General features: G+C 53.2%; 1 protein-coding gene across 1 annotated transcript; it reads left to right on the top strand.

Annotated features, from left to right (window-relative positions):
* Positions 1–4,018: 4,018 nt before the first annotated feature.
* Positions 4,019–4,834, top strand: LOC120434375 (probable Bax inhibitor 1). The gene has a single exon (XM_039602384.1). It carries the CDS (start codon positions 4,037–4,039, stop codon positions 4,832–4,834), a length of 798 nt encoding a protein of 265 aa, XP_039458318.1. The 5' UTR covers positions 4,019–4,036.
* The last annotated feature ends 4,931 nt before the right edge of the window (positions 4,835–9,765 follow it).

Here is a 9,765-nt window from a genome sequence, read left to right as displayed (position 1 = left end):
GAGCCGCAGCGCGGCGAGGGCGGCGGCAGCGGCTACGACAAACTGGCCCCCATCAGAGCCGTGGGGGACGAGTGGTGCGCGAGGCTGCCCGCCATGTACCGACTGGGACCGGAGGTCACCGCCGACGAGAGACTGGTGCCGCTCAGAGGTACGCACGCTTTTGCATGACTGTATATCTTACACGCTTGCAAGCGCTGCTCTGTCAAACTCACGCCTCTTCTTCTTCATGCTTTCGCCCCACCCCCACACTTTCCCGCATCGCCTGGGCTTACGAGAGGAGGAATAGGAGCGCTTAACGGCGAAAAACACGCTAGCTCGCTTTGTTGTATATTCGTGTCGGGTTCTGCGCTTGTGCTTTTACATGACTGTATATCTTCCACGCTTGTGCGCGCTCTCTGTCAAACTCACGCCTCTTCTTCTTGCTTCGCCCCACTTTCCCCCACACTTTCCCCGCATCGCCTGGGCGACGAGAGGAGGAATAGGAGCGCGAACGCGAAAACACGCCAGCTCGCTTTGTTGTACATTCGTGTCGGGTTCTGCGCTTGTGCTTTTGCATGACTGTATATCTTCCACGCTTGCAAGCGCGCTTCTCTGTCAAACTCACGCCTCTTCTTCCGCTTCTGCCCCAATCCCCCACACTTTCCCACATCGCCTGGGCGACGAGAGAGGAATAGGAGCGAAACGGCGAAAAGCACGCTAGCTCGCTTTGTTGTACATTCGTGTCGGGTTCTCATGCTTGTGCTTTTACATGACTGTATATCTTCCACACTTGTAAGCGCTGCTCTCTGTCAAACTCACGCCTCTTCTTCCGCTTTCTGCCCCAATCTCCCCCACACTTTCCCACATCTCTCTCTCTCTCTCTCTCTCGCCTCTCTCTCGCCATCATCAGGAAGGTGTCCGCTCAGACAGTACATGCCCAGCAAACCGCCAGGTACGGGATCAAGATATGGGTGGCGTGCGACGCGCGCCCAGCTACGCTGTGGAAGATGCAAGTGTACACCGGCAAGCCCGACAAGCGCGCCCTCCCGAAAGCACCTGGCCGCCGAGTGGTCTTGGACCTCACCGAGGATTGCCGCCGGACGCAACGCCACGTGCACAACTTTTTTCACCGCGCTGAGCTCGCCGACAGGCTCTTTTCGAAAGAGGCCACACGGTGCTGGGCACCCCATGCGAGCGAACAGACCCGAGATCCCCAGGGAGCTGCGCTGCGCCAAGGGCAGGGCCGTGGGGCCCGTGGAATCTGTAGTACTTGCCGCCCGCGCCACGAGGAGAGGGAGGAGGAGGAGGAGGAAGAGGAGGAGGAGGAGGAGGAAGAGGGCCAGACACGATCATCCTCTCCTACGTGGCCAAAAGAACAAGAACGTGTTGCTCACCACCGCCGCCTCGCTACCACCGCCGCTCTGGCCCCGAGCCCGCCTAGCCGCCGCAGCGGCAACAGCAAAGCAACAGCAACAGCGACGGTAAACCTCCCTTGGTGCTGCATTACAACCGCACTCAAGGGAGGCGCCGACAACCTGGACAAGGTCGTGAGCACGCACAGCTGCAGGAGAAAGACCTGCAGGTGGCCCGTGGCCCTTTTCCACAACATGGTGGACGGGCGGCCACAACGCTGCTCGCGTTTGAGGGAAATTCACCCCGACTGGATGGCGGGCAAGCTCAACAGACGGGCTCTTCCTCGAGCGGTTGGCAAAGCCTGCGCCCCATGATCGGGCCAGGGCGCAGCGCGAGGAGGAGGAGGAGGAGGAGGAGGAGGAGGAGGCCGAGTCGCGCCCGAGGTACTACTGCTGCTACTACTACTACTACTGCTACTACCACTACCGAGGCCGACGGTGCCGACGCCACGCCGCCGCGACTCCTCTCCGTCAAGAGGCGAAGGTGCCGCGTGTGTCCCAGGAGCAAAGACGCCAAGACCAAGATCCTGTGTCGCGAAAAGCCGAGCGCACGTGTGCATCAACCGCGCCGCTGGCACTGTCCCAACTGCGCCGCTTCACGCAACGCCGCTTCCCAGACGCCGCCGACGCCGTAGTAACACGAGCGCCTCGGGACCCCCACCCCACCCTAAACGCTTTTAGGAGACCGTGATCATCCTTTTACATCGAAGGAGAAGGACGAGAAGACGAAGACGGTGTCTGAACGTATTCTCGCGCAAGATAATACCGACCGATGTGTGAAACGAGTGCACGCGTGCCGTTACGTTGCCTGAAAGGACACAAATGCTGTATGGTTTTGTTCATGATTGTTTTATTGTCGCCAATAAACAAAGACTACAACATTTCATGTGAGTTGTTTGTACGCTTGGAGAATGAGATTATACTAGAGAGCAGGTTAATGCAGAGCGCCACGCCTCGCTTTTAGCCGGCGTTTGAGGATCATGCGATTCAGAGCGCCGCACGCCCGAGGTGGTCCTAGCGACACCCCCCCACACACACACACACACAATCATCATCATCATAACGCATAACGCATCATAACGGTCCTAGCGACCCCACTATCATCATCGTAACGCATACGCCCCGAGGGGGTTCTAGCGACCCCCCACACTAAACATCATAAAGCATACGCCCCGAGGGGGTCCTAGCGACCCCCACGCTAAACATCATAACGCATACGCCCCGAGGGGGTCCTAGCGACCCCACTATCATCATCATAACGCACATGCCCCGAGGGGGTCCTAGCGACCCCCACGCTAAGCATCATAACGCATATGCCCCGAGTGGGTCCTAGCGACCCCACTATCGTCATCATAACGCACATGCACCGAGGGGGTCCTAGCGACCCCCACCCCACCCTAAACAGCATCATAACGCATATGCCCTGAGAGGGTCCTAGCGACCCCCACCCTAAACAGCATCATAACGCACATGTTCTCGAGGGGGTCCTAGCGACCCCACTATCATCATCATAACGCACATGCACCGAGGGGGTCCTAGCGACCCCCACCCTAAACAGCATCATAACGCACATGCCCCGAAGGGGTCCCGGCGACCCCACTATCATGAACATAACGCATATGCCCCGAGGGGGTCCTAGCAACCCCGCCCCACCCTAAACAGCATCATAACGCACATGCACCGCGGGGGTCCTAGCGACCCCCACCCTAAACAGCATCATAACGCACATGCCCCGAGGGGGTCCCGGCGACCCCACTATCATGAACATAACGCATATGTTCCCGAGGGGTCCTAGCGACCCCGCCCACCCTAAACAGCATCATAAAACGATATGTTTCGAGGGGTCTTGGCGACCCTCCCCCACTATCATCATCATCATAACGCATACGCCCCGAGGGGGTCCTAGCGACCCCCCCCCTATCATCATCATCACCATCATCACCATCATCACCATCACCACCACCATCACCACCACCACCATAATAACACACACGCCCCTCGGGGGTCTCCACGACCCACGCCCCGAGAACAGGCGGGCGCACAAGGGTTAAGAGGGAACAGGCGCCTCAACGGCAAGGCTTTCTCAACGTTGTAATAAAATGCACGGCCACAGGGGGGCGTTTTAAAAACGCACTACCCCGTTGCACATGGCCCTAGGGGCGTGTCCCCCGCGAACCACGCCTCTCCTTCCTGGCAGGGATCCGCCTAGCGGAAATTACTGCATTTTCGCCAAGATGTTTATGGTGCGCGGCCAGCAGAGGCCGCTTTTTTCGTCCGGACGGGGCATCCGCCTAGTCGAAATACAAGCAACGAATGTAACGTCTTACCATGTGTATTTACTATGATTGCTGCTTTATACATTGTATGTCAGTTGATTTAATTACACAATTGTGGCACAATAAACGTGAATCAGAAAAACGTAACGCCTATGTAATATGTTGGCTATCGCCTCAAAGCTAACGCTTCAACCGTAAAAGACGTACAGTCTTGTATATATGTGATTGGAACCAGTGCAGGTTCTTTGGTTTTGCTGTTTCAGAACACACATTAACTATAAAGCAGAGAAAGGAGACGGCTCGTAACAGAGAGAAAGGAGACGGCTTTTTCATAGGACGTATCATCCGATCGCAGTCTCTGGTTTCACCATGAACGCGTTTGACCACAGCAAGACAGATGCTCTCTTCCAGTTCTCCCACATATCTCACTCCACCCAGGAGCACTTGAAGAAAGTGTACTCAAGCTTGGCAATTTGTATGTGTCTGGCTGCTGTCGGCTCCTACGTCTACATCTATCTGGTCGCATGCCTGGTTACAGTGAGTGCGGCGTCCCCCCTCGCAGTCCTGGGGTTGTTGATCTGTCTTTCGGTGGCTACCCTCACCTCACTGGGGTTGTTTATCTGGTTTGCCGTGACCCCCCATAACCCTGAGACAGAAAGGAAGAGACTTGCTTTCCTTGAAGGATTTGCTTTGCTCACAGGTTTTAGCCTTGGACCCATACTGGACGATGTCATCGCTGTCGATCCGAATGTCATCGCGACCGCCTTCGTGGGAACCTCGGTGATTTTCATCTGCTTCACTCTCAGCGCCTTGTACGACACACACAGGGGCCACCTGTTCCTCCGAGGCACACTCATGTCCGGCTGTTCTATTCTGTTCCTGGTGTCTCTGACAAACGTGTTCTTTGGATCTACGCTTCTGTTTGAGGCGAACACCTACCTGGGACTGCTCGTCATGTGCGGCTTTGTCCTGTTTGACACTCAGCTCATTATCGAGAAAGCAGAGAACGGGGACGAGGACTACATCTGGCACTGTGTGACCTTGTTTGATGATTTCATCAGCATTTTTAGGAGACTGATGATCATCCTTTACACGAAGGAGAAGGCCAAGAAGACGAAGACGGTGTCTGAACGTATTCTGTGCAAGATAATACCGACCGATGTGTGAAATGAGTGCACGTGTGCTGTTACATTGCCTGAAAGAACACAAATGCTGTATGGTTTTGTTCATGATTGTTTTATTGTCGCCAATAAACAAAGACTACAACATTTCATGTGAGTTGTTTGTACGCTTGGAGAATGAGATTATACTAGAGAGCAGGTTAATGCAGAGCGCCACGTCTCGCTTTAGCCGGCGTTCTGAGGACTTTGCGATTCCTCAGCTGCAATACGCTGACGCCGCCGGGCTCAGCGATGGCTGCCTTGTCATCAGTGTCGGTGCTCTGGGAGGCAGCTTGGTTCAGCCGCACACGCTGGTGGTGTCGCCGGCTCGGGCGATGGCTCGGGTTGGCTGCGTGTCCGTGTTCTGGGAGGCAGTTTGCTCCTCAGCATTGTCGGCCGCATCGAGGCCATCAGCTCTGTGCCCAGAGCGTATAGGCAGATATAGCCCGCTACCTCCATCATGATATTCCAGACTGGGTCGATGTCCACAACGCCTGTCTCAAGATGCGAGCGGTCTCGCTGGGACACTTAGCAGTAGGCTCTACCTCGACTCACCGTGAAGTCGTGGTCCATTTCGAGGGTGAACCACATTTCGTAATCGCCCTCAGCCAATCCCACATTGTCGTGGGCTCATGATTTGGGATCGCCCAAGCCTCGTGTAACTTGTCCACAAACCTTGCTATTGTCCTGGCGGTAGCATACAAATCCTTAGCGTACTTGGCATGCTCAATGGGGTGCTCGTGCACATGACGAAGCATAGCCAGACACCAGCCGTTGTTCCCCGTAGCACTCAGCGAGTGTCTATACAGAGACATGTTAGACATCATGACCTTGAAAGTTACAGTAAACGGCTCGACCGTCTTGGCGAACTCTGCAAACGTGTCCAAGTAGACCTGCCGTTTTGCGTTAGAAGTCGCCGACGAGTGCGCACCGTCCAAGAGCACCAACTGCCCGGTCGGGTTCATCTCGGTGTATTCGTGTTACTCTGCTATCCTCTGAGACTCCTATGTGTGGGTGACGGTGTGACTCGTCCGAATGCCGGTGAGCGTAGAACCAGGGGTCCAGTTTTTATGTATTCTATTTAACCATGGGTGGGGTTTTTGCCGAGACCAGAGAGGAGTAAGTGGTGTAATGTTGTTGTGAAACACACAGTCATAGACACGGTTGGTTGGCGCATAAGGTTGTGTACACAGTTTTATTTCAGCACCCGTCCTAGACTCTACTAAGCAACAAATGTAGAATAAGTAACAATGCTCACTTATGCTTGAACATTACATTCTGTTAAATCTACTAACCCTGAAACAGGTCCATGTAAGCCAGAGCAACAACAAACGTCAAACCCACACATAGCCGCTGTAGGGCCATTGCTCCCTGTGGCGCAAAGCCAGCCGACCTGCAGCGCAAAGCCAGCCGACCCGCAGCGCAAAGCCAGCCGACCCGGAGCAGGAGCTTGTTAACAGGACAGCAGACTTGCGCTGTGTCTACAGTCATGTCCTTGGCAAATAAGCACATCATAGCCGGTATTGTACGCCCCACGACCCCGGACGCCAAGCGGGCATTACCCCGGGCCGCGTACATGAAGCGTTTCCATGTAAGCAAATGGAAATGCGTACAGGATCAGCGAACCAAGACGCTGGCGGTGGTGCATGCATTGGTGCCCGACCGGAAGCTATTTGCCTACTGCGAAAAGGTACAAAAAACCTTCCTCTCCTGGCTACCACCGTACAACAAGAACTTGTGTTCAAAGTTATCGCTCAAGACATTCTGACTGCGAACTCGATCACGGGGCCGCATTTTATCAACACCGTGACTTCACCGCCCCGATCCAAGTGATAGGGATTACGCCGAAAGGTCTTCCACTGAGCCTACATTCGGCTTACAGATCCAAAGCTACAATGCAACTGTGCCCACTGGACGTCCTAACTCGTGGGAGACCACGCGTACACCTCTCATGGACGATTTCACCCGACGTGAAATGGGACTACCTCCCCGGCGGCGGTCTTCTGCTACAGTTCCCGCCGCGGTACAAAGACCTGAGCCTCGGAGCTACAGGGCGGATGAACCGTCCGTGTCGCAGGAGGTAATCGACGTGGAAGGACCGTTCGTGCAGGAGGCAATCGAGGTGGACGGCCCTATCGACGCATCTTTCAATGAAGCCCAACCGTCAACGTCCTCTACGCCTCCTGTGTCAATCGGACGGCCTACGGATCTGTACACGTGTCCCTGTTGTTACGAATGGACACACATGTGTGTGTTTAACTGCGGACACATTGCATGTGAGAATTGCATCCTGAAAAGCGTGTCAGCGCCAGGGGTGCGGTTGGTGTTTCTACTGTAAAATCCAGTGGACGTGGTACCGTTCGTCCGTATGAGTAGCGTGTCACAGGATGTAATCTGTTCGGATTGTGCTAAGGCTAAGATGTACATCAAGCCTTGCGCGGTCACGCTTAGCTGCGAATGTCCTAATCCTGTTTGTTCAGAATGTGCACGCGGAGAAACGGTCAGGTTGTATCTTTCAGTGTAACATGTGTCACGATAGACATAGTCTCGCCAAGACCTGTATTCTACTAAGTTTTTAGCGAGAGAATAGGCATGTGTTTGCTCGCTAGATGTTTGTACATGTATGTGTTGACATTGTAATCAGCATTTGTCAAATAAATTAAAAAACACAAAGGGGTTACCACGTATCAGCTTGAATTCTGTGTCATCAGCTATGTATGAGTACGTGTGTGCTGTATAATCGGTGTTGGGAAGGTTACTTTTAAAATGTATTCCATTACAGAATACTGAATACATGCCCCAAAATGTAGTTTCTGTAACGATTCCGCTACGCTACTCAATGAGAGTAACGATTCTGAATACTTTGGAATACTTAATATATTATCATGCTGTTTACAACTACATGAATGTCCTATTGCTGTGATTTATTACTGTTACTGAAGGTAATGTAGTACGAAACGTAGTAAAGGGACCTCTGGCTAACACGTCCGTTCCCCTGTCGGGCTGGTAGCCGAAAACTAGCTTTACTTTGTTGTCTGGGTCAACTTTGCTTATGGGAGACAGAGAGAGGCGCTGAAAGGCTTCTCCAACGGAACTTATTTTTTCCGGAGGAAAACACGAACACAGTGTACAGATGAGTCTTAATAGCTTACTTACAAATGGGCTCTCAGGCACTCTTCTTGGCTGCTGTGGTTATTATTATATTTACATGCTTCCAGCTCCTGCTTTTGCTCGTGACAGCTCGGACTTTTCCTTTCTCCCCTCCCTCGCCACAGACACATAACGGGTATGGTAGTCCAGTCTCCCTGCAGCACGGACTACACTGCCCATCAGGCTACATGCTTTAGAGCAGGGTAATGACTCCAGGCCTCGAGGGTTAGTGTCCTGCAGGTTTTAGCTCACACCCTGGGTCAACACACCTGAATAAAATGATTAGCTCATTACCAGGCCTCTGCAGAACTTCAAGACATGTTGAGGAGGTCATTTAGCCATTTAAATCAGCTGTGTTGGATCAAGGACACATCTAAAACCTGCAGGACACCGGCCCTCGAGGCCTGGAGTTCGACACATGGTCACCCTGTAACCATGGCAACCGTAACGCTGCCGCCTGGAACAACAGAACGTAGCTGTCAAACAAACCCAAATAATCCTGACCATGACAATATGAAACAGGAAAGTACCGCTGTAATCCATTTATTTCAACAAAGTAACTGTATTCTGAATACCACCTTTTTAAACAGTAACTGTAACGGAATACAGTTACTCATATTTTGTATTCTGAATACGTAACGGCGGTACATGTATTCCGTTACTCCCCAACACTGTGTATAATACCAAAACATTCACAGACTCGGTTTATAGTACGTACAAGACAAACTTTATTTGGGTTTATGTACAGTCTGGAGTAGTAACAACAGATGTGCTCTTTACGTGACCAACAGTGTATATTATGTTTGGGAGATCACATTGACAAAAGGAAGACATTCACTCAAACACAACCACCGTTCTGACTCCCCGGCACCGACGGCCCTCCTGATCGGTGCGAGTACCAACGTACACCAACACAGGTCCGCTAACGTGAACCATGCCTGCTGCCGTTATGAACACAGATGGGTCTGCTTTTTGGCCCAGGTCGGCCAACGTTTGTCGGCAAATCGGTAGGCTTTTGGGCCCAGGTCGGCCAACGTTTGTCGGCAAATCGGTAGGCTTTTGGGCCCATGTCGGCCAACCTAACGATTGCGCCGAAGAGCTGTGTGTAGTGTTGCAATGAATCATGCTGTGTAATTGCGGTGTCTTTCATCAAACAAATAAAATAAAGACAACTTTCACTGACAAACCATGCCTCAAAGTTTCTTTATTTATTTATAAGCACAATACACAGTTCAACATCAAATAAAAAAAACAACACACAGAGGTGTTGGTGAGATCCATCGAGCTGTGTGTAGTGTTTGTCGGCAAATCGGTAGGCTTTTGGGCCCATGTCGGCCAACGTTTGTCGGCAAATCGGTAGGCTTTTGGGCCCATGTCGGCCAACGCAGGTCGGCGGCTCCCGACCCACAGGTCGGCGGCTCCAAACCTGCAGGTCGGCAACTCCAAACCTGCAGGTCGGCGGCCCAAAACCTGCAGGTCGGCAACTCCAAACCTGCAGGTCGGCGGCCCAAAACCTGCAGGTCGGCGGCTCCAAACCTGCAGGTCGGCAACTCCAAACCTGCAGGTCGGCGGCTCCAAACCTGCAGGTCGGCAACTCCAAACCTGCAGGTCGGCGGCCCAAAACCTGCAGGTCGGCGGCTCCAAACCTGCAGGTCGGCAACTCCAAACCTGCAGGTCGGCGGCTCCAAACCTGCAGGTCGGCAACTCCAAACCTGCAGGTCGGCGGCTCCAAACCTGCAGGTCGGCGGCTCCAAACCTGCAGGTCGGCGACTCCAAACCTGCAGGTCG

The sequence above is a fragment of the Oreochromis aureus genome, linkage group 18 (genome assembly GCF_013358895.1).
Source record: "Oreochromis aureus strain Israel breed Guangdong linkage group 18, ZZ_aureus, whole genome shotgun sequence".
Taxonomy (NCBI): Eukaryota; Metazoa; Chordata; class Actinopteri; order Cichliformes; family Cichlidae; genus Oreochromis; species Oreochromis aureus.
This window is presented reverse-complemented; position numbering and strand designations above follow the sequence as displayed.